At 31.6% G+C, this 27,290-nt stretch overlaps 1 protein-coding gene and 1 long non-coding RNA gene across 3 annotated transcripts in view; one reads left to right on the top strand and one right to left on the bottom strand.

Annotated features, from left to right (window-relative positions):
- Positions 1 to 27,290, bottom strand: part of LOC134710325 (golgin subfamily A member 5-like) — a 104,062-nt gene that overhangs the window by 32,610 nt on the left and 44,162 nt on the right. For both annotated transcript variants that reach the window (XM_063570651.1, XM_063570650.1), the window contains exons 7-8: positions 15,510 to 15,616; positions 4,274 to 4,441 (exon numbers count right to left, since the gene is read on the bottom strand). In XM_063570651.1, coding sequence (XP_063426721.1) covers positions 4,274 to 4,441; positions 15,510 to 15,616 — 275 coding nt within the window. The remainder of the gene's footprint in view (positions 1 to 4,273; positions 4,442 to 15,509; positions 15,617 to 27,290) is intronic.
- Positions 8,719 to 10,679, top strand: LOC134710324 (uncharacterized). Its single transcript, XR_010106113.1, has 2 exons — positions 8,719 to 8,811; positions 10,363 to 10,679. It is a non-coding gene; the product is annotated as an uncharacterized LOC134710324 (long non-coding RNA).

Raw genomic sequence — 27,290 nt, 5'->3', positions numbered from 1 at the left:
AGGCTCTTAATGTGTCGCTCACCTTGGTCTATGTGCATATTAAACAAAGGACACACTTGGATTCATGACAAAATTGTGTTTTGGTGATGGGTTTGTAGGTCTAACTTTACTTAACAATCTTGCTGAATACAATTATCTCTATCTATAATGAACTTGGCCCAGAAGTGACATTGGAAAATATTTTGTAAAAATTTACAAAAATTTACAAAATTTATGAAAATTGTTAAAAAATGACTATAAAGGGCAATAACTCCTTAAAGGATCAATTGACCACTTTGGTCATGTTGTCTTATCTGTAGTTCTTACTTTGCTGTACAATATTGCTGTTTATAGTTTATCTTTATCTATAATAATATTCAAGATAATAACCAAAAGCTGCAAAGTTTTCTTAAAATTACCAATTCTGGGGCAGCAACAAAGTTGCCCGATTATTGAAAAAGATTACAAAAATTTACAAAAAAATAATAAAAATGGACTATAAAGGGCAATAACTCCTGAAGCGGTCAACTGACCATTTTAGTCATGTTGACTTATTTGTAGATCTTACTTTGCTGAACATTATGGATGTTTACAATTTCTCTATCTATAACAATATTAAAAATAATAACCAATCAAAGTGATGGAAATCATTCATGGAAAAATTAGAAGAGTAGTTTGAATTATTTCATATTAAGGTATGGTGGGGGGAAATGAACATTAATTAAGCACTATTGCTGAAAATTGCATTAACAGCATGTCTTTAGAAGGAAACAAGCTTTTCCAGTATGAGGATAAAATGAGCTCAAATTAAATAATATGGGTCTCTTAATTTGCACAATTTTATTTAAACTGCAGTTTATATCTTATTGAAATAGTGTTGCCTGTTCTGAAAATGTTTCAAAAAAAACAAAAAATTGCAAATCAAAAATTCTTCTAGTAAATGTTACCAACTATCCTTGTAAGACATAAAATCTAGACAAACAGCTAAAAACTTTTTAGTGTTAACAAAAATAATCTAAAAATGTTGTTTTGGGGCATTGTGTAAGTTGAAACAGAGGTCATATGACATTGAATATTAAAGTTGTAGAGCGCCTTTTGATAAATTTTTAAAGTATGTTTCAACACAGGGCATTGAAAATGTACTTTTTCAACATAAACAGATTAAAAAACTTATTTTATTGAAATGTGGATTCTTTCTTCATTGCCAAAATATATATTCACTTCTAATAAAAATTCAAATAACTAAATAATGATTGATAGGGAATAAACTAATAAACAAAGGTTTGTTATAATTAAAAGTTTTAAAATTTTAAAACTGTTTCAAGCCAATTCCTGATAAAAAAAAAAGGTGAACTAATCTAAATTGTCGATTAATTACAGATGATTATTGAAAATTTATCAAGTAAATTATAGGCCTTACTTTAATACCTTCTATATATTCATATTTATATTCATATCTCATTTTTTTTTTAAAAGATCTTGTTATTCCATTAATCATTGATCTTTCAGTTATTATTTACAGAATCCTTTATGTAATGTTGATCAAAAGTAATTGGCAATAAACAAATCTATCAGCCTTAAAAATATCAAACATCTAATATATACATTTGTGTATTCAATTATGAGGTCAAATATTTGTATATTAAGATGTATATTGCAGGGTATTTATAATTATGTAAGACTGAGGTATTGTGGTCAAGCCTGCACATCAGCACACCTTAAAATGACATACATTCTTGAATAAACTGCTCCATTATATACCCATTTCTTCAGTTTATATGTGTATTATGTGCACATACATGAGAACCATAGGGAACTATATTTCAGTGTGAATACATTTAGTAACAGTAGCTAACCTGTCATGTTGTTAGGGAGGCCAGTGCCTTAGTAAAGATTTAGAACAAGTTCTAATCTTTCCAAAATTTCCTTAAAATTACCAATTTAGGGGCAGCAACCCAACAATGGGTTCTCAAATTTATCTTAAAATTTCAGGGCAGATAGAAATTGACCTGATAAACAATTTTACCCAGTAGGATTTGCTCTAAATGCTTTGGTTTCAGATATATAAGCCAAAATCTTATGACCTATGTTCTATTTTTAGCCATGACGGCAATCTTGGTTGGTTGGCCAGGTCACTAGACACATTTTTTAAACTAGATACCCCAATGATGATTGTGGCCAATTTTGGTTTAATTTGGCCCAGTACTTTCAGAGGTGAAAATTTTTGTAAAAGTTAACGACGACGGACAACGACAACAGACGACGAAGAAACTTCAGGCCATGTGAGCTAAAAACAAATCAATAACATCAATCTGGTGGTGAAACTGATATCATTGCTTCTTCCATCATATTCCACATCTTTAATTCTGACCTGACTGTTTCAAAAGAGTTTTCATATAAATGAACGGACAATATTTGGCAGCCACCCACCCGCCATACATCCCCAAATTTATAGCCAATGTTAACTTAGAAAATCATGGACCTATTTTGAAAGAATTCAATCAGTAAATCGATTTTTTTAAATAATTTAAGAAAATCTGTGACATAGCCTATTTATTGTAACTTGGCCTTAATATAAAGTCCATGAATGAAGCAACAAGGTCAAGTTGATCTTTTTCACACTTAATTTGTAGTAAACAAAATAAAGCATCAAACATCAAATCTATTTCATATTAAAGAAAAATCATAAAAAGTCCCACTAAGACAACATGCATTTAACCTTTAGGCCAGGATTTTTTAATTTGTTGGTTTACAGATCCCCCGACCCAATTTTGTCGATTTCCAGAATAAAAATAAAATTGACTTTTCATGCTTTTTTATTCCTGCCGACCCTAACAAATGCATTATCCCTGAAAAATAATTAAAATATCCCTATATATGAAATGAAATGCATTAATCACAAACAGAAGTGATGACACTCTCTGTTGTGAAAAAATGAAACTTTCAGTTTACGTTTCTAAAAATAGAAAAATCAATTATTAATGACCTTGAAATGTCGTTTGCGCAAATAATTTTGCGGAACGAAACCTGTGTTTGAAACCAGTTACACAATAAGTGTGTTTCCTTTATTTGGCACCAGTCCTTAAGATGCCTGTTCTCGTAGAAATAGACTTGTCCAAATGTGGACAGGTGGAAGTTTAAGACATCGAGTTAAAATACTGAATTTTAACAAATCATTTGAAATTTTCTAGTTTTCATAGATAATATAAAAATATCGTCCATTTGGATAAAAAATGTAAATGTATGACAACGATTATTTAACCCGATATTCTCGTTTTACCAGTGGACGAGTCTATTACGTTTTTGACACGTGTGTTGGAACTTATTTTGGTAGAATGTTTTTACATTTTTGTCTTCATCAGTTTTCGTGCTTATTATTCACAAAGTTTTAATTTTAAAGAGCTACTGACGTGAATCTTTTTTCTTGTCTGTGAAATGCCGATTTAATTTCGTCTTTGTCCGTGCACCCGTTTTTTACGGGTAATTATTAGACAATGTCATGCGATGTTTATTACAGCTGAGCAATAATATTTCATAAAACAAAAATTTAAGAATGATGACAAAATAGTATGACAAACATATTATTAGAAAGGTGAAATATATATATTTATTTTTCATATCAGTTTTATGTCTTGCAAGATTTTTTTTTTGATTTTTTTTCCCGACCGACCGACCCGACTTTTTCATGGAGAAAATCCGTAAACCAACAAATTAAAAAACCGTGGCCTTATATTTGAAGTGGACATGACAGGTAATAAAAGGATAGAAAAGTGAAAAGTGATGACAGATGTATCATACACTTTTGTTCCTCTTTATGGCAGATGTATCATACACTTTTGGTCCTCTCTATGGCAGATATTTGATAGTTTTATTCATTCACACCTTTACTTCGATCCTTGCATTAGTTTGATAGTTTTAGTTTTATTCATTCACACCTTTACTTAGATCCTTGCATTAGTTTGAGTTTGACATATAGTGTAGACTTATTGAAGACTGCATGTTGCCCATCAGATACCTTGTACTTATTGTTTTTATTGTGTTTCTGTTTCAGTGATTTACATACAAATTTTAATTTACTGTGGATTCATTACTATTCGTTGGATACCATTTTTTTGTGGATTTCATGGGCACAGTCAAACCACGAAATTAAATGTTCAACCAATGATGAATTTTCCATGGGTTTGTTTGCAGACTTCAGCAAAACCATGAAATTAAGTATCCATGAATATGCAAGTTTTTCTTAATCTACAAAAATCGGTAACTACGAAAATAAATGAATCCACAGTATTCAAACCTGCAGCTCTAATCCTAGATTTTCAGCTGTCATCTTTGAATGCTGTAATTCTTCCCTAAACATATCTCTCTCCTGCTTGACAGAATCATACTCTAGATTTGACACACCAACAGATTCCCCTGAGGCTCCTGATCCTTCTCTTAAACTTGCAATTAATCTTTCTTTTGACTAGAAAAACAAGGCAAAACAAATAGTATCAGTAATACACATCACTGGAAAAAAAATTGAACAGTAGATTCTTATAACCTATAAATTAAATACATTAAATATCATTTCACACAATTCTATAAGGCTTGACAAAGTAATTGGTGTATAACAAACTTTAACACAAGACTATCTTCATGTTAAATGCAATAAGCCCTATTAACAGTTAATACTAGTGATCAAAGAGCTGATTGCTCTGAGGTGGAAGAAGATGCATTAAAGGTAACTTGAATTCCCATAAAAGCAGCCCCTACCAAGTTACCAACTTCTCTGTCACATTATTGATAAATAAATACTCATAACTCAACCAAAACTCACTATATACTTAAACATAAAAACTGCAAATACTGTAAATTCAAATCAAATTTTCTTTAACTAAATTCCCTATATTCGTCTCAGCATGGTCAACTTGATGCAATGAAACTTCGCCAATAAATTAAAATAGTTACTGATTTGGTTTCACTTGAAAGTTTTCTGTCAGCATGGTAGATAGTTAACTTTAAATCAAAGCACTGTAGGCAGTATGGGCAGTTAACCAAAAACCAAGGCAAACTTAACTATGAAAAATGTGGCAGTGTTGCTTCAAAGAACAAACATTAAACATTTGTATATTGTACATTTATGTTTATTTTATGAATTAATTATTGAGGCAAATCAATTAATACTTTTTCAAGGTTTTCAAAAGCAATGCATATACATGTATTAATGCATATTTTTAATGGTGAGTCTGCAGTGGTACATGTTTGCAATGATTGCAGTTGTTCTAGTTGACAGGTAGTTAACTTTGGTATCAGTTGACTTTTAGAGGTACAATTTGACGTAGTACACATATCAACCAGATGCTCCGCAGGGCGTTCCTTTATACGACCGCAGAGGTTGAACCCTGAACGGTTGGGGCAAGTATGGACACAACATTCAAGCTGGATTCAGCTCTAAATTTGGATTGTGATTAAATAGTTGACACAGCATAGGTTTCTGACACAGAATGAATGTGTTCTAATGAAATTAAAATTTTTGTTTTCTCTTAGAGCAATTCACTATGCTGTTGAATATTATTCCTCTCAAAAAAAATGTTTGAAGAAATTTTCTTTTTTATTTATGAAATTTCAAATGAGAAAATTGAACCCAATTTTTTTAATCACATCCCCCTTTCCCTTATTCCAAAACTAATCTCAATTAAAATTTCTAATGGAGTTTGCAACAATTACTACTCATTTAAATACATCATAAAATATTAAGATGTAAAAAAACTGCTTGTTATCACTGAATGGTAAAGATTATTTTAATTTATCAGTTGGTAGTAAAAAGTGAATATACATTGTATATTGTATATATAACAAAGATTTAAGTTGATTCTGGACAAAGAAAGATAACTCCAAATAAAAACCAGATGCTCCGCATGGCGTAGCTTTATACGACCGCAGAGGTTGAACCCTGAACGGTTGGGGCAAGTATGGACACAACATTCAAGCTGGATTCAGCTCTAAATTTGGATTGTGATTAAATAGTTGACACAGCATAGGTTTCTGACACAGAATGAATGTATTCAAATGAACTTAAAAATTTTGTTTTCTCTTAGAAGAATTCACTATAATGTTGAATATTAATCCTCTCAAAAAAATGTTCGAAGAAATTTTCTTTTTATTTATGAAATTTCAAATGAGAAAAATTGAACCCAATTTTTTAATCACATCCCCCTTTCCCTTATTCCAAAACTAATTTCAATTAAAATATTCTAATGGAGTTTGCAACAATTACTACTCATTTAAATACATCATAAAATATTAAGATGTAAAAAAACTGCTTGTTATCACTGAATGGTAAAGATTATTTAAATTTATCAGTTGGTAGTAAAAAGTGTATATACATTGTATATTGTATATAACAAAGATTTAAGTTAATTCTGGACAAAGAAAGATAACTCCAATGAAAAAAAATCTTGCAGATATTTCTTGCTTACTATACTGGACAAAGAAAGATAACTCTTAATTAAAAAAAAATTGGCTATTTCACAATATTGTGAAATTAGATATTTCTTGCCATTGCACAATACTGTGCAATTGAAAAGACTTGCTATTGCACAATACTTAATATAATAATTTTAGATCCTGATTTGGACCAACTTGAAAGCTGGGCCCATAATCAAAAATCTAAGTACATGTTTAGATTCAGCATATCAAAGAGGCCCTAGAATTTAATTTTTGTTAAAATCAAACTTAGTTTAATTTTGGACCCTTTGCACTTTAATTTTGACCAATTTTAAAACTGGACCAAAAATTAAGAATCTACATACACAGTTAGATTTGGCATATCAAAGAACCCCAATTATTCAATTTTTGATGAAATCAAACAATGTTTAATTTTGGACCTCGATTTGGGCCAACTTGAAAACTGGGCCAATAATCAAAAATCTGAGTACATTTTTAGATTCAGCATATCAAAGAACCCCAAAGTTTCAATTTTTGTTAAAATCAAACTAAGTTTAATTTTGGACCCTTTGGACCTTAATGTAGACCAATTTGAAAACGGGACCAAAAATTAAGAATCTACATACACAGTTAGATTCGGCATATTAAAGAACCCCAATTATTCAATTTTGATGAAATCAAACAAAGTTTAATTTTGGACCCTTAGGCCCCTTTTTCCTTAACTGTTGGGACCAAAACTCCCAAAATCAATACCAACCTTCCTTTTATAGTCATAAACCTTGTGTTTAAATTTCATAGATTTCTATTTACTTATTCTAACGTTATGGTGCAAAAACCAAGAAAAATGCTTATTTGGGTCCCTTTTTGGCCCCTTTTTTCCTAAACTGTTGGGACCTAAACTCCCAAAATCAATACCAACCTTCCTTTTGTGGTCATAAACATTATGTTTAAATTTCATTGATTTCTATTTACTTAAACTAAAGTTATTGTGCTAAAACCAAGAATAATGCTTATTTGGGCCCTTTTTTGGCCCCTAATTCCTAAACAGTTGAAACCAAAACTCCCAAAATCAATCCCAACCTTTCTTTTGTGGTCATAAACCTTGTGTCAAAATTTTATAGATTTCTATTAACTTAAACTTAAGTTATAGTGCGAAAACCAAAAAAATGCTTATTTGGGCCCTTTTTGGCCCCTAATTCCTAAAATGTTGGGACCAAAACTCCCAAAATCAATACCAGCCTTCCTTTTATGGTCATTAACCTTGTGTTAAAATTTCATAGATTTCTATTCACTTTTACTAAAGTAAGAGTGCGAAAACTAAAAGTATTCGGACGACGACGACGACGACGACGACGACGACGACGACGACGCCAACGTGATAGCAATATACGACGAAAATTTTTTCAAAATTTGCGGTCGTATAAAAATTCTTACAATTAGATATTTCTTGCTTACTATTCTGGACAAAGAAAGATAACTCTAATCAAAAACAAAATTGCTATTTCACAATATTTTGCAATAAGATATTTCTTGCCATTGCGCAATACTGTGCAATTGAAAAGATTTGCTATTGCACAAAACTTAATATAATAATTTTAGATCCTGATTTGGACCAACTTGAAAACTGGGCCCAGAATCAAAAATCTAAGTACATGTTTGGATTCAGCATATCAAAGAACCCTAAGATTTCAATTTTTGTTAAAATCAAACTAAGTTTAATTTTGGACCCTTTGGACTTTAATGTAGACCAATTTGAAAACAGGACCAAAAATGAGGAATCTACATACACAGTTAGATTTGGCATATCAAAGAACCCCATTTATTCAATTTTTGATGAAATCAAACAAAGTTTAATTTTGGACCCCGATTTGGACCAACTTGAAAACTGGGCCGATAATCAAGAATCTAAGTACATTTTTAGATTCAGCATATCAAAGAACCCAACCGATTAATTTTTTGTCAAAATCAAACAAAGTTTAATTTTGGACCCTTTGGACCTTAATGTAGACCAATTTGAAAACGGGACCAAAAGTTAAAAATCTACATACACAGTTAGATTCGGCATATCAAAGAACCCCAATTATTCAATTTTGATGAAATCAAACAAAGTTTAATTTTGGACCCTTTGGGCCCCTTATTCCTAAACTGTTGGGACCAAAACTCCCAAAATCATTACCAACCTTCCTTTTATGGTCATAAACCTTGTGTTTAAATTTCATAGATTTCTATTTACTTATACTAAAGTTATACACAGAGATTGGCAACTGTAACAGTGGTCAACGAAATCTAATCCACTTAACGCATCTCACGAGACTTTAACGAGATCGCCATATTGATTCTATCACGACAAGTACACCACCACGCTTCGATTTTTATTTCATATCAAGCATTTCAAAACAGCATAATGTAAGTATATATTTCAATTTCTACTATGAATTACCCTGTTTTATTCAGTTTGCAGTAGTTATTATTTAAAATATTGAGACGATTAACGTTTTATTGCAGTATTTAATAATGGTAAAAACTGGGCCGAGATGCACGTTATGGAAATTTTTAGCACGGTCGTAATTTTTATCAAAACATTTTCATTTGAAAAGGAATAAAACAAATTGCGTGATGAATTACTTTCCCCAGACATATTGAATTTGCATGTAGAGGTTGTTTTTATCATATTTTCACCCACTTTGATGCAATTTACAATTAAAAATCAGTATTATAGATGACAGCCATGTTTATTTTCTTTAATATCAAGACAGACCCCTGTCCATGGCTACAGTTTAAAACTTTTCCATCTTCAGAGAATAATTGTTCCCAGCACATTATTTTTTTTCCTATGACATACTGAATTTGCATATGGAGGTTGTTTTTATCATATTTTCACCCACTTTGATGTAATTTACAATTAAAAATCAGTATTATAGCTGACTGCCATGTTAACTTTCTTTAATATCAAGACAGACCCCTGTCCATGGCTACAGTTTAAAACTTTTCCATCTTCAGAGAATAATTGTTCCTAGCTCATTATTTTTTGTCCTATGACATACTGAATTTGCATATGGAGGTTGTTTTTATCATATTTTCACCCACTTTGATGTAATTTACAATTAAAAATCAGTATTATAGCTGACTGCCATGTTAACTTTCTTTAATATCAAGAAAGACCCCTGTCCACGGCTACAGTTTAAAACTTTTCCATCTTCAGAGAATAATTGTTCCTTAAGCTCATTATTTTTTGTCCTATGACATACTGAATTTGCATATGGAGGTTGTTTTTATCATATTTTCACCCACTTTGATGTAATTTACAATTAAAAATCAGTATTATAGCTGACGGCCATGTTAATTTTCTTTAATATCAAGACATACCCCTGTCCATGGCTACAGTTTAAAACTTTTCCATCTTCAGAGAATAATTGTTCTTAGCTCATTATTTTTTGTCCTATGACATACTGAATTTGCATAAAGAGGTTGTTTTTATCATATTTTCACCCACTTTGATGCAATTTACAATTAAAAATCAGTATTATAGCTGACGGCCATGGTGTTTTGTTTCAATATCAAGACAGACCCCTGTCCGTATACACTTGATACTGTAAATTCAGAAATTATTGCATGCATTTATTATTGATTTTCTCATTTTAAACTGAAATGCGATTTTAATTTTTACAACTTCTGTTAAGAATCCTGTTAAATTCATTCAAAATTTTTCAAAAAGTGAGTTTTAAACTCTTTCGCATTTTTCGCAATAATAAAAACCTTGCATTAATTTCTGAATTTACAGTAGACTTTTCCATCTTCAGAGAATTATTGTACCCAGCACATGCATTACTTTCCTATCATGACAAACTGGGTTTGTGTATAGAGTTTTTTTTTTTCATTATTTCCACCACTTTGATGACATTTACAATTTTATATATTTTTACATTCAGTATCTGACAGCTTTCTCTTTTTTAACAGGGTCCTGCTTGCTATAAAAGGACAAAGATGTTGATCAAATTTACCTGTCAGTGCAGCATACAAAAGATATAATATCATACATGGGCTGAATGTAGGACTCCCAAGTCTTTCTGATTGAAAATAAGACTTCCTGGCAAACAGGAACAACTAGTGATGACTTTTTCCAAAAGTGACGGCACAGTCATGTTGTGGACTGATTACTACTATCAATGTGATACTTAAAACTAACAATGGTTATGTAAGAGAGAAAAGTACATGTGCTTATCCTGACTGTAAAATGGATAAAAAAGCAAATAAATATCTTGTGTTCAACTTCATTAGTCTTATTTATGTTAACAAAATTTACATAGTTTTTACAAGAAACAATACATGTAGATGTATAACAATATGATGTAGTATGATTGCTAATGAGACAAGGATTTACATGTATGACTATCATTAGAAGGCCACTCTATTCACAAATTCCTTCCTCTTCATGGAAAGTAACATATGTAATTGTTTACATAAAATGACAAAATGTGTAGGAAAAGAAGCAAGAAATGTTCACTCTACTTCTGTACACTAGTCGCTTACATTGGTCACCATCTATGTTTGTTTCAGTCCTTTAAAAAAATGTCAATGGTGCTTATTTATATTTATCTGTTGTGCTGTGTTGTTTCAGTTTTACATGTCCTCATTCTGTGATCACTATTTCACCTCTCCTGTTTTGAAAAAATGTTTATGCTAATATTTTCTGCAATAAGTTGAAAGGCACAGATGCTATGACTAAACAGAAATGTGAGGTATAGATGGTGAAACATAGAATGAGACAACAACCCAACGACAACAATATTCTTTGCACATTTATGAATGTTTAAAAATTCTTGTGAAGGTCAAAAGCACATAACGTGTACTTATATTATATCCATGACCTGGTACATGTATGTACCTATTGATGCATTCCGTCCTAACTGACACAAGTTGTGGGAAGAGACCAAGCAGTTGATATGCTTATAAAAATCTGATATTAAAATGAATTCCTGTATAACAAATTCCGGGAATGAGACTTTTATTTAAAACAGATGAGATATTTGTGGTTAAGGTTTAAACAGAAGCAGCAGATGTCAAGGGGCAAATCAAAAAGTACAAGGTCCTGTAACACAGAGGAAAAAAATATCAAATGAAATGAAAATAACTGCACAGAAAATTACCTTGAACAACATAAACCCACAAAAGATCAGATAAAACTTGTGCACAATTTTAAATCTTTCTAATTTCAAACTCAAGATTCACTGTGTATATATGTCTCTGGAAAGAGTAAAGATAAGAATGTTGAAATACTCCAGTGGTTTATGAAACAAAACATTGAAATTCTACAGTTGAGCAGGAACATATATATTAACGTAAGATATATATACTGTTCCCAGAGTTGAGCAGAGCATTTTACTGTACTTATGAAACATATTGTTTTTAATCAAAATCTGTGATATTAACTTGAAGTCTTTAAAAAAATACAAATAATGACGGATTCATATTCAATATTTCATGGCAGCAAAAAATAGTGATTTCGACAACACTATAATGTACGTTCATTGAGGAAATTTACGCAAATGTTCCATAAATAATTTTATTTTAGGTCAATCTACAATTAAACATTATAATTAAATTAAAACAGATATAAATTCAGTTTCTCACGAGACAAAATTCGGCCACAAAATTCTACTGGCTACATATTTTTATATATATGACCAGAGACATATAATGTCTCTGATATGACAAAGTTGCCTCATTTCTTTTTTTGACATGTTAAAAGACTCTTTCTGTTTTCCTGATTGAATATACACTATAGTATTGCCGAGTGCTTCTGTTAAAATAAAGTTCTGGTCATGGTTAAAATAGTATGTCAGAATTTGTAAATCTTTAAAAAACAATTGCCAAGTAATAATCCATTTAGAATTCACCTCCGGTAATATTCAGGTGATCGGAGGGCAATAAATTGCGTAATCGCACACCTGTGAATCAACAATCACAACTCTATTAAGGACCTAATTACCGGAAAATCGGACACACACAATTTCACTGTGTAATTAAACAAACTATTGCAAAGATATATGCCGTACCGAAAATTTCCTTGTAATAACAATTGAGCATTACCAGATTTGAAATTTTAATTATGAAATGCATATCATATAACAATATTTTTCTCAATAAATGCTGAAAGATAAATATAACATTCAAGTATTTTTTATTAGAAAAGAAATTATAATATGATCTGATATAATTTTCCCATTGCTTTTCTTGATTATCTATCGAGGTTATTCATCCCCGACTTGATTGCATGTTCTAAATTTTATCGACGAGAATCTCATTCTGGGCCGCGATCTTTAACGGGATTTCACGGAGTTGCCAATCTCTGTGTATATATGTCTCTGCTTATACTAAAGTTATGGTGCGAAAACCAAGAAAAATGCTTATTTGGGTCCCTTTTTGGCCCCTAATTCCTGAACTGTTGGGACCTAAACTCCCAAAATCAATACCAACCTTCCTTTTGTGGTCATAAACATTGCGTTTAAATTTCATTCTTTTCTATTTACCTAAACTAAAGTTATTGTGCGAAAACCAAGAATAATGCTTTTTTGGCCCCTAATTCCTACACTATTGAAACCAAAACTCCCAAAATCAATCCCAACCTTTCTTTTGTGGTCATAAACCTTGTGTCAAAATTTCATAGATTTCTATTAACTTAAGCTAAAGTTATAGTGCGAAAACCAAGAAAATGCTTATTTGGGCCCTTTTTGGCCCCTTATTCCTAAAATGTTGGGACCAAAACTCCCAAAATCAATACCAACCTTCCTTTTGTGGTCATAAACCTTGTGATAAAATTTTATAGATTTATATTCACTTTTACTAAAGTTAGAGTGCGAAAACTAAAAGTATTTGGAGGACGACGACGACGCCAACGTGATAGCAATATACGGTAGTATAAAAATCAGCCCAATATCTAAGGGCTTTTAGAAAAAAAGTCTGTACAACTGTGTTTTTCAACAATTTATCAAAGTTCAAATCCCTTTATTTCGGCAAACTCAGCAGAGCAGAACTAAACTTAAACTTGATATGTAACTGATCATGGTTAACTGACGTACCTAAATTCAGCCCAATATCTGAAGGCATAAAGAAAAAAAGTCTGTTTAACTGTGATTTTCAACAATTTATCTGAGTCCAAAGCCTTTAATTTCGGCAAAAATTAGCCGAGCCAAACAAAACCCAAACTTGATTTAAATCTCATCATGGTTAACTCACATACTAACAAGAGTGCACCCGCTGAAATGTCTCGCTTTTTTTACTAATCATTGATATTATGTTGCTAGTCCAAAATATAAAGCTTTATTACAACTGTCACATAAACTTCACATTAACCAAGAGACTAAACATTGACCAAGGAAACATATAAATAAGGTCAAGGTCAGATGAACCACGCCAGGCAGACATGTACAGCTAAAAATTCTTCCATACAACAAATATAGTTGATCCATTGCTTATAGTTTAAGAAAAACAGACCAAAACACAAAAACTTAACACTGTGCAATGAACCGTGAAAATGAGGTTGTCAAGATACAGCACAGAAGTTGTTATAAAATTGTAAGGCAAAGAAAGGGATACAGCAACACTTCTGGTAACAGTTCAATGATTTTACAGCCAACTGTATAGGCTCTTAGAAACTTGAGTCTTCTTCCACCAAAAAATGACAAAATAAAATGCTTGGCAGCTTTATGGTGAGTTGAATAACACCTGTATCACTCAGATTACAATTTTACCTTCACATCTAAGTTTGTATTTAGCCTATTAAATACTTATTTAGCCTTGAGAATTGAAAGGTCAGTTTATCCCATTCATACAATAGAAGTTGATAAATTTGGCTTCATGCCATTTACCCTGTCCAAAATTCAAAATTAAGGTCACTTTATTGTTATTGTGATACATATTGTTAAAGTACAAAAGAACCCTATATTCTGACCAATACTTAAAACTTTGTGCATCTTGATTTAATTCTTAAAAATCTGTTAATGTTGAGTTTTAGGGGTTATTTAAGGTTATATAAATTGCATATTTCTTTACATGGTATAGTTTTTTTTTCAGATATTAAAAAAAACTATCTGCTTGACTGTTATAGAAATAGACTATGCTTGCAGGTTATCTATTACACTGTCTTGTCTTAAGGTTAAAATAGTCATATAAACTAGAATGAAGAAACATCTTGGTCCCAAAAAAACATCATCAACCAGGATATAAAATTCTAAATATTAATTTATCATTGTTTATTAAACTAATATCAGGTGAAATCTCAAGCCACTGTTTTTTATTTACAGTTTATGTTTACAATTTTGGTCATGTCCCAACAGAAAATCAATAAATATGACATTACAATGTACTCTTAGCACAAACACATAAGGTCACTGTGAAATATACAACTAGGGCAAGAAACTATCAGTTATATCAAACCAGTTTGACCAGATGTTTAGTTTAAAACCAGTTTTACTAGATGTGGCCTATATATTGACAATGTAAATGACATGAGGACCTGCATGGGTTTTTTAACATCTGTATTCTTTAAATTTTTATGGCATTTTCCTTTTAACATGTTTAATAGCCTTAAAAATAACTCTCATTCTGTAAAATGTTCATGAAAATGATTTTACTATAAAGTCTTTTTGTTACAAGATTAATTATCAATTCTGTACATTGATAGTTATATTATCAGTATTGCATTACAGTTACTAAAGTTACCTTTTCAAGTTATTTTGCACATTTATTATTTATACTTTTGCACCACAGTATTCTCTATATTTTATTTTATTGTTCATTTTCTCTTTTCTCTATTTATTTGTTGCTATTACATGTATTCTCTATTCTGTAAACCCCATTCTGACCCTCATAGGTAAACTTCTATTGTATGAATGGGATAAACTGACCTTTCAAATCTCAAGGCTAAATAAGTATTTCATAGGCTAAATACAAACTTACCTGTCAAGGTAGAAATGTAATCTTAGTGATATCAGTGTTTTTCAAGTGACCATAAACACAATACAGTCTGATGATAATCTCCTTATCATACAGCACACAATCAAAACAAATATTGATTTCTGTGTACAAGATAAACACATTCTAACCTGCAAAATTCTCGTGGCTTTCTCCTTGTATTCAGCTAGCTCTTGCTTTGCACAATCCAAATTGTGTCGAGCTAGTTTCAGTTGATTCGTCAAGTCTTTCACTTTTGCTTAAAAATAAGGTGAACTATGAATTTTTTTATCAATAAATTTGATATTGCTAAATTGACAACAAAACATAAGTAAACTTTTATTTATCAACATATTTAGCTGATTAGATCAATGTCTTCAGGCAAAATACACAAAACAAAATTGGAATTCCCTTAGTACAGGAAAATGGGATAAAGTGTTGTTAAATTATTCTGTGTTGGACTTGTTGGGTGTCTGATTATTTGGGAATCTGACCAATGGGGTGTTGGACTAATGAGACATTGAACTATTGGGGTGTTTGACTAATGGGGCTTCAGAGTTATGGGGCATAACTCCTAGGAAAACAAGAGTGCACACACTGAAATGTCTCGCCTTCTTTACTAATCATTGATATTATGTTGATACTTCTTAATATAAAGCTTTATTACAACTGTCACATAAACTTAACATTAACCAAGAAAACTAAACATTGACCAATGAACCATGAAAATGAGGTCAAGGTTAGATGAACCATGCCAGGCAGACATGTACAGCTAACACTGCTGCCATACAACAAATATAGTTGACCTATTGCTTATAGTTTAAGAAAAATAGACCAAAACACAAAAACTTAACACTGAGCAATGAACCGTGAAAACCAGGTCAAGGTCAAATAAAACCTGCACAACTGACATAATTTCCATACACCAAATATAGTTGACCTATGACATATAGTATTAGATAAAAAGACCAAAACTCAAAACTTAACTTTGACCACTGAACCATGAAAATGAGGTCAAGGTCAGATGACATCTGCCCGCTAAACATGTACACCTTACAATCATTCAATACAACAAATATAGTAAACCTATTGCATTAACTGATTAAGTTTGAGAAAAACAGACCAAAACACAACCAGATGCTCCGCAGGGCGTAGCTTTATACGACCGCAGAGGTTGAACCCTGAACGGTTGGGGCAAGTATGGACACAACATTCAAGCTGGATTCAGCTCTAAATTTGGATTGTGATTAAATAGTTGACACAGCATAGGTTTCTGACACAGAATGAATGTATTCAAATGAACTTAAAATTTTTGTTTTCTCTTAGAGCAATTCACTATGCTGTTGAATATTAATCCTCTCAAAAAACTGTTTGAAGAAATTTTCTTTTTATTTATGAAATTCCAAATGAGAAAAATTGAACCCAATTTTTTATTCACATCCCCCTTCTTCTTCTTCTTCCGAATACGGGAGTAGACTCCTAGGTAGGAGTGTAAAACTTCCCGGAACTTGTGTGCTATGTACATATGGACTTAATTTAAAAATAATATGACAAAGAAAAATCGTTATCAATAACATATATACATTATGTACAGTGGCTTTAAAGTTTAATAAGTTGCTGTGGATCCTTCAAGTGTTAGAGTGGATATGCCACTTTTGAAGGATTCCAGGGTGTCAGACATACCTATTGCTTCAGGTAGTGAGTTCCAGTCCGAAATAGTGCGAGGATAAAATGAAAATTTATAGAAATCTTTATTTGTGGATATTTGCCTAAATTTATGTTTCCCCCTAGTGCGTCTATCAGAAATTGTTAAGTTGTCCTTAGGAACTTCTACTAACCCCCAATTTATTTTATACAGCATAGTTAATCTAGCCTTTTTCCTTCTTAATTCTAAATTTTCCCATTCCAATGATTTTATTAAATTTGAAACTGCTCCAGGTGATCTGTCTTTATAATCATTGAAGACAAACCTGGCTGCCTTACGCTGTACCTGCTCAACCTGAGTGATGTGTTGTTTTTTGTACGGATCCCAGACAGGGGAAGAGTATTCGACGACCGGACGGACAAGTGATGTGTACGTAAGGTTTTTAACCTTACGTGTGCAGTTTTTTAAGTTCCTACGAAGAAAACCTAAGGTTTTATTTGCCTTACAAGTAATATTGTTAATATGCGTTCCCCAATCAAGATCATGGCTTATAGTTACGCCTAAATATTTACTGTCTTTTACTGCTTCTAAAATATGATTATGTAATATATAATCAAAAGTGGAAGGTTTACTTTTTTTAGAAATATGAATTACATAACACTTCTCAGGATTAAAATTCATTTGCCAATCCTCTTCCCATTTTACTAAACTAGACAAATCTTTTTGAAGTAATTGTGCATCAGAACTATTATTTACATTTCTATATAATAAACAGTCATCTGCAAAAAGTCTTGCATTGCAAGTTACATGTTCGGGTAGGTCATTTATAAAGAGTAAAAATAATGTTGGGCCTAAAACTGTTCCCTGAGGGACACCAGAATCAACTGCTAATTTTGAAGATTTTACACCGTTTAGTAGTACTTGCTGTTGCCTGTCAGCTAAAAAGTCATTTATCCAATTTAAATTTTGATTTCTAATACCATAAAATTCTAATTTCTGGGCTAATCTTTTATGGGGGACTTTATCGAAAGCTTTGGAAAAATCTAAAAGTATGACATCTATTTGGTTACCATATCCCAATGATTTAGCAAGATCTTGTATGCTGATGATAAGTTGGGTCTCACAAGACCTTTTGCTTCTAAACCCATGCTGACTATCATTTAATATGTTATTAGTTGTAAGGTGTTTCCTTATGTTGCTTGTTAAAATATGTTCTAAAATTTTGCAACATATTGCAGTTAGCTGGTCTATAATTAATAGCGTTATGCTTGTCACCTTTTTTAAATATAGGTACAACATTAGCCTGCTTCCAATCATTTGGGATTTTACCAGTATCAATAGATTTTTGGAAAAAGAATGTCAAAAATGGAGACAATTCTTCTGCAAAATTATGTAAAAAATATGCTGGCAGATTATCAGGGCCAGTGGCTTTATGTGGATTTAAGTTTTTAAGTAACTTTAATAAGCCATTATTACTAATAAATATGTCTGGCATAGTGGGGTGGGGACTTGTACCTTTATTTGGCATAGAGGATGTATCTTCGGTAGTAAAAGCCTTTTTAAATTGTTCGTTTAGGATGTTAGCTTGTGTATTCGGCTCACTATACAATAAGCCATCCTTTCCTCTTAATGGTGACACTCCAGATGTTTCTGTTTTTTTGCTTTTAATAAATTGCCAGAAAGATTTAGGTTTTTCTTCTAACTGGGGGCTAATTATTTCTTGCATATATGTGCTCTGGGCTCTTCTTATTTCTCTTTGAGCAGTAGCTTTTAACTTTTTATATTTATCTTTATGTTCTTGTTTACCAGTTTTTTTAGCTTTGTTGTAAGCTTTACGTTGTTTTTTACATAAATGGTCTATATCCCTATTTGCCCAAGGGTTGGTGTACTTAGATTTAGTGATTTTGCTTGGTACATTATCATCTATTATTTTATTACTACCTTCTTTGAATTTATTCCATAATTGGTCAATATTTAAATTTTCATTAGTCTGAGATATAAGTTCAGATATAAAATGAGATGTTACGTCTTTTATCTTTTTAATATCTACCTTTTTCCATAAATAAATTTTATGTTGTGATTGTTTAGATCTTTGGGGCTTGCAGATTGCATCCACTAAAACAATATCATGGTCAGATATACCTGGTATAGATTTTATTTTTGTTATTAATGCAGGTTGGTTTGTGCAGAAAAGGTCAAGTATATTATCTTTCCTAGTTGGAAAATCAACCATTTGTTCAATGCCTAAGTTGTTCAGCATATCTATAAATGCTTCATTCAGCTCCTTAGAATACATTGAGCCAGATATATTTTGCTCAGGCCATTTTATGTCTGGAAGCTTAAAGTCACCACCAAGCCAGAAGGTGGAATTTTTAAATTTTAACTTAAGTTCATTAATTTCAATGATCATTTGTTTGAGATAGTCTATATCATTTTTATTTGGTGGTCTATATGCAGAAATAATAACTAAGGATTTAGTATCAGTTATATTAATTTGGGCAGCAATAAGTTCTACATTTTTGCTTTTATATACTTCTTGGCAAATAATACCTTTTTTAATGGCGATTAATACACCTCCACCTTCTTTTCCGACCCTGTCGTTTCGGAATACATCTTCAAATAGTGTGTTTGGAAAAATTTCAGAAGATAATACATCTTTGTTTAGCCAAGTTTCATTACCAATAATAATATCTGGTTTAGATGATGTTAATAAATTTTCAATTTGAGGAACTTTATTTTTACAACTTCTAAAATTAATCTGAAGAACTCTTAATGAGTTTTGTCTATTAATATTCTTATTTCTTAATTGCTTCGTCACTGGTGGTTTAGGTGATGATGTAGCAACTGGGTCTCCAAAGTTTTCATGACTATCATTTATATTAAAGCTTAAGGAAAAAGCTGAACTATCTGAAAGTACTGAATATGAGTTAGGGTTCAAAATAGAATTACCTGATGAGAGGTATGATTGAAAAATGGTTCTAGAGTGATTAGGAGTATCACATATCGGGCATATCCAAAGTGCTGATGAATTTCCAAACTTTTCATACATTGATGGACTTATATTTACACATCCAATATGACACCATTTATCGCAATTATCACAAACAATGGCATCACTGTCCCAGGTACACTCATGCGAGCAAATAGAGCATGGGTAACTGGAGTCATTCAAGTTTGATGGGCCAGGGTTGGTTTCAACCTGGTTGCTTAAAAGAATTCTGATCAAAAGATGAATGTGGCGATCTGATTTGCCAAAAACACATTTACTTTTAAAATTGGACACATGTAAGTGCCAGTAATAAATCTGAGTAGATACCTCAATTGTTGTGTCACATTGAAGGCTGATAGTGATACCCTCATATTTGTTGGAGTCTAGTATATTATTTTGTATATTAAACTCATTGACGGTGCTCAGAAAAATAAAAAATGTTGAGCAAATAACGACTAAGCTATGTTTAAACATTTTGACAGAGTCTAAGTGTCATAAAAATATAATCAGTGAAGAGAAGGATGGTGACTCTCATACACATTCATAACATGTTTAATAAGACAGTTAGTAGTTGATGACAAATTAGATCTTTGTTCCTTGGGCGACTCAAGGACACAGGATAAACACACTAGGAAGCCATATTATATAAGGTGTAAGGATAGATAGATAGGATATTATTACCTATTTAATCACAGAGACTCTGTTTGCCGATCAAAACAAAAAAAGTAAACCGGAAGTGGTTTACAATGTTTACATTTATGGAAAATAAATTTTCCCGCCACTGTACAAATGTGAATCAAAAATTTACGTATACAAATAATTTTATTTACAAGGAAATATCAAATATTTTGGTAATTTTCATACACACAATGACAAATGTAAGCCAAATGTTGATGTAATAGCAAGTTCCGGGATTTATTACTCTAGAAAAGCTGTAAGTTCCAAATATTTTTGAGAGCTGCAATTTAGACGTCCATTTCCTAGCACATGCGCACACATACTTTCCCCTTTCCCTTATTCCAAAACTAATTTCAATTAAAATATTCGAATGGAGTTTGCAACAATTACTACTCATTTAAATACATCATAAAATATTAAGATGTAAAAAAACTGCTTGTTATCACTGAATGGTAAAGATTATTTAAATTTATCAGTTGGTAGTAAAAAGTGAATATACATTGTATATTGTATATAACAAAGATTTAAGTTGATTCTGGACAAAGAAAGATAACTCCAATTAAAAAAAATTCTTGCAGATATTTCTTGCTTACTATACTGGACAAAGAAAGATAACTCTAAATTAAAAAAAAATTTGCTATTTCACAATATTGTGAAATTAGATATTTCTTGCCATTGCACAATACTGTGCAATTGAAAAGACTTGCTATTGCACAATACTTAATATAATAATTTTAGATCCTGATTTGGACCAACTTGAAAACTGGGCCCATAATCAAAAATCTAAGTACATGTTTAGATTCAGCATATCAAAGAGGCCCAAGAATTTAATTTTTGTTAAAATCAAACTTAGTTTCATTTTGGACCCTTTGCACTTTAATTTAGACCAATTTTAAAACTGGACCAAAAATTAAGAATCTACATACACAGTTAGATTTGGCATATCAAAGAACCCCAATTATTCAATTTTTGATGAAATCAAACAATGTTTAATTTTGGACCTCGATTTGGGCCAACTTGAAAACTGGGCCAATAATCAAAAATCTAAGTACATTTTTAGATTCAGCATATCAAAGAACCCCAAGGTTTCAATTTTTGTTAAAATCAAACTAAGTTTAATTTTGGACCCTTTGGACCTTAATGTAGACCAATTTGAAAACAGGACCAAAAATTAAGAATCTACATACACAGTTAGATTCGGCATATTAAAGAACCCCAATTATTCAATTTTGATGAAATCAAACAAAGTTTAATTTTGGACCCTTTGGGCCCCTTTTTCCTTAACTGTTGGAACCAAAACTCCCAAAATCAATACCAACCTTCCTTTTATAGTCATAAACCTTGTGTTTAAATTTCATAGATTTCTATTTACTTATACTAACGCTATGGTGCGAAAACCAAGAAAAATGCTTATTTGGGTCCCTTTTTGGCCCCTAATTCCTAAACTGTTGGGACCGAAACTCCCAAAATCAATACCAACCTTCCTTTTGTGGTCATAAACATTGTGTTTAAATTTCATTGATTTCTATTTACTTTAACTAAAGTTATTGTGCGAAAACCAAGAATAATGCTTATTTGGGCCCTTTTTTGGCCCCTAATTCCTAAACTGTTGAAACCAAAACTCCCAAAATCTATCCCAACCTTTCTTTTGTGGTCATAAACCTTGTGTCAAAATTTCATAGATTTCTATTAACTTAAACTAAAGTTATAGTGCGAAAACCAAGAAAATGCTTATTTGGGCCCTTTTTGGCCCCTAATTCCTAAAATGTTGGGACCAAAACTCCCAAAATCAATACCAGCCTTCCTTTTATGGTCATAAACCTTGTGTTAAAATTTCATAGATTTCTATTCACTTTTACTTAAGTTAAGAGTGTGAAAACTAAAAGTATTCGGACGACGACGACGACAACGACGACGACAACGACGACGCCAACGTGATAGCAATATACGACGAAAATTTTTTCAAAATCTGCGGTCGTATAAAAACTTAACTAGAACCACTGAACCATGAAAATGAGGTCAAGGTCAGATGACACCTGCCAGTTGGACATGTACACCTTACAGTCCTTCCATGCACCGAATATACTAGACCTATTGCTTATAGTATCTGAGATATGGACTTGACCACCAAAACTTAACCTTGCTCACTGATCCATGAAATGAGGTCAAGATCAAGTGAAAACTGTCTGACGGGCATGAGGACCTTGCAAGGTACACACATACCAAATATAGTTATCCTATAACTTATAGTAAGAGATAATTCAACATGAGGCATCTATATACAAAATGTGAAGCATCCAAGTCTTCCACCTTCTAAAATATATAGCTTTTAAGAAGTGAGCTAACACCGCCGTTGCCGCTGCTGCCGCCGTAGCCGCCACCGGATCACTATCCCTATGTCGAGCTTTCTGCAACAAAAGTTGCAGGCTCGACAAAAACTAATTCGATATACCCATCTTAAGAGAATGTCCTTATTATCTACAGTTTCATGAAGTTCTGATATGTTGTTTCAGAGGAGTTGCAATGACAAACTGTTGCAGAATTATATTGAGGCATGTAAGTGCAAAGGGGCATTTACTTAAATATTTGACTCAATATGCACATCTACATAGTTATATCCTTATTATCTATAAAGATCCTTGAAATTCTGTTGTGTGGTTTCAGAGGAGTTGAGATGACAAGAACAGGACTGGAAGAAGGACAGGCGGACAGACAAAAACATTATAATAAATTGTGTGGGGTATGATTAATATTTCTGAATATGGATGTCAAGGCAATATGGCAAAAATTATATACCTGAGAGAACTTAAAATGTAATGTAAGTAACATGTATTCACATGGTTAATATTTCCAAGGGGCATAACTCTTAAGCACTGATTTCCAAAATTGTCTGAGGCATTACTGATATAAACATATGATACAAGTTTCATAAAAGTCAAACAAAAATAGTACATATCAATTTTTGGTAAAATGGGTTTTACTGGGCTTTATAGCTTGTTGTTCGGTGTGAGCCAAGGCTCCGTGTTGAAGGCCGTACTTTAACCTATAATGGTTTAATTTTTAAATTGTTATTTGGATGGAGAGTTGTCTCATTGGCACTCACACCACATCTTCCTATATCTATTATAAAGTAATTGAACTGGGAAAAAAATCAAGTGCCATTTTCCAATATGTCATTGAATTCTAAACTGTTGGCATGAAAATTATCAGTATCAAACTTGACCTCCATTATGTCATTAAAAACAACATCTTGAGTTGAAAAGCATTGGCTCATTAGTTTTTGCACAGAAACTGCTTGCAGTCATCACTTGTCTACTGTATTGCACCAATTTAATAACTGGATCGGAAATCCCAGTTTAAAATATACTTAACAATGATTATTTTGCTTGCATGTTGACATTGGTAATTTTGTTTATTTTTAAGTAGAGTGTCTTTTCAATTAAGAGAAATCAACATACAACATATAAGCATTCAAAGAAATGGTACACAAATTTATGAATGTCATGACTGTGAAATTGGGGTAAAAGTTACGTAAAAACTCTAATTTGGCACTAAAACTAGAAATATCATATCATAGGGAAAATCTTTACAAAATTTCCAAGTTGATTGAACTTCAACTTCATTAAATACTACCTTGACCAAAAACTTTAACCTGAAGCAGGACAGATGGACAGCAAAGGAGCTGACACACAGACCAAAAAACATAATGGGGCATAAAAAGTCAAACAAATGACTCTTCAAAATGATGTTATTCTCACCATAAATACCGTAAGAATAGATTATATCATGCCCTTTTCCAGATTGGCCCTGGTATCATCCTGAGAATTCTATATTGGCCCAAGGCTTTAGCCAAGGGATTATATGGGTTGAGAATATGAGTTTCAGGGCTAATATGGAAAAGACACATTATAATCTATAATTATCACATATTCAAATTCTGCAGAAAAGAGAAAAATGTTCAATTACGATCATTATTATCTGATTAACTACAAAAGGTAAAATCTAAACAGATTTATAATTATAAATTCTTTATTTAAAGAGAGTAACTCAATTAGAACTAGTCAGGAGACTCTGGCCTTTGTAAGTCTTGCATAATTTATAATTTTAGTTTCTTGTGTATAATTCAGAGTTTAGTATGACATTCATTATCACTGAACTAGTATACATATTTGTTTAGGGGCCAGCAGAAGGAATCCTCTGGGTGCGGGACTGAGTTTCTTGCTACATTGAAGACCCATTGGTGGCCTTCCGCTGTTGTGAACTCTATGGTTGGGTTTGGTGTCGCTTTGACAATACATTCCCTTTTTCAATTCTCAATTTTGATTTTTGTTGAGGCCCTCAAACAAAATACATGTTCATCCATTCATCCATTAAAATACAATGAATAAGTCTAGTATAAACACAATTCATTCATTTAAACATACAAATGGTGATAATTGATTAAGTTTTCATATTCTTACAATAATAGAAAGAAAACAAATTTTTCGACTTGCATATAATTTTTAGGAAAATGATTATAACAATGTTTCTTGAATTGTTCAACATTTTGACTATTTTTAATTGTGAGTGGTAAATTATTCTATACCTTGATTGCAGAATAATGAAAAGATTTTTATTAAAAATTTGTATTTGGTCTTGGAAAAAATAGATCATTATTAGAAAGAGATCATAAGTTATGGTGTTGAACATCATTAATATTAAGTATTGCTAAGAAATCAGGTGTTAGTCCATTTACAATTTTATACATTAGAATTAATTGTTGATATTTTATTCTTTTTGTAAAAGATAGCCATTTTAAAGAAGAGAACATAAAATAAGATGGAACATAAATATCGCATTCAAGTATAATTCTAGCTACTCTTTTTTGAAGTTTTATGTTTCTATCTGAATCTTTTTGTAATAAATTTCCCCAAACTGAACTACAATAGTCTATATATGGTAGAATATATATATGCATTATAAAATAATGTCAATTCCAAGTAATTTGAAAGAATGGACATTCTCAATACATGTTTCTTTGACGGTAATACATAATTCTGATAGTTGTGTTGGTTTTTGTTTTTGACCCAATTTCATACACTTATTTTTGTGCGATAATTTATTGTTATTGTTACATCAAGATTGTATAATATTTAAATCTTTTTGCAATATGCTGTTTATTTTTTCAATGTTGAACTTATTATAAAAATGGAATGTTTAATCATCAGCAAATAAATCCATGTCAGATTGTCTAACATGAAGTGGTTAATCATTCATATAAATGAGAAATAACAGAGGACCTAAAATAGAACCTTGAGGCACTCCATATTTCACATACAATTTTCCAGATTTAATGTTAGCATATTGAACTTCTTCTTGATTTTCAGACAAATATGATTTTATCCAATCTATAATATATAAGTTCTCTGATATGATACAATTTTAACTTTTCTAAAATTATAGCATGGTAAATAAGGTCAAGAGCCTTACTGAAATATAAAACCAGGTGCTCTGCAGGGCTCAGCTTTATACGACCGCAGAGGTCGAACCCTGAACAGTTGGGGCAAGTATGGACACAACATTCAAGCTTGATACAGCTCTGAATTTGGATTGTGATCAAATTTTTGACATAATATGAGTTTCTGATACAAAACAAATGTCAAGATCTTACAAATATATTCCGCAATATTGTGCAATCATAGATTTCTTCTTCAAACTTTAAAAAATTTAACTTTGTGAAAAATTTTAACAAATTGCTACCCCCACCCCTCTTTTTTTTTGCAATTAGTCCAAAACCTGACATTTCTTTATACATAATTACCAAGAGGTGTAAGGGAGGTAAATCAGAACATACCCAACATTGTATGTTAAATGTTTATGAATAACCTCCCTTACACTGCTTTTAAATTGTCTTAATTCTCCATTGACCAGAAAAACCTAGTTTTCCCCCTTATTCTAAAAAATGTTGTGCAATAACCCCCAAAATTAATACTAACCATCCCTTCATCATATGACAACTTGTGGTATGATTTCAAAGAGATGCATACACTTAAACACAAGTTATTGTTTTAAAACTACAACAATGCTTATTTTTGGCCCCTTATTCATAAACTCTTGGGACCATAACCCCCAAAATCAATCCCAATCTTCCTTTATTGGTATTGAACCTTTTGGTAAAAAACTATAGAGATCCATTCACTAAAACAAAAGTTATTGTCCGTAAACAAGATGTGTCTTCAGACGACGATGCAGACAACATGATACCATTATAAGACGTAAACAAATTTTTTGAGATCGTATAAAAACCGGTACCAGCTGTTTCACCTTGATCTAAATATTTCAACCATTCATCATGATCAATTAGTTAGTCAGTGCATGAATGACCTCCCCTGAAACCTGACTGAGCGATATGTAGCAATTTTTTATAATTTAAAAAATCATATAACTTTGTACATGTCTCTGAAAAAATTTGGATATGGTATTTAAAATAGAAATCAGCTGATAATTGGAGGGAACATCTGTTGGTCCTCCTTTATGTACAGCTGTTACTCTTGCATGTTTTATGTTTTCAGGAAAATGATTCAATGTTATATTTTTGTTTATTAGAAAAGTAAGTGATGGCAATATTATCTCTGCACTTAG

This window comes from Mytilus trossulus, chromosome 3 (assembly GCF_036588685.1).
Source record: "Mytilus trossulus isolate FHL-02 chromosome 3, PNRI_Mtr1.1.1.hap1, whole genome shotgun sequence".
Lineage (NCBI taxonomy): Eukaryota > Metazoa > Mollusca > Bivalvia > Mytilida > Mytilidae > Mytilus > Mytilus trossulus.
This window is presented reverse-complemented; position numbering and strand designations above follow the sequence as displayed.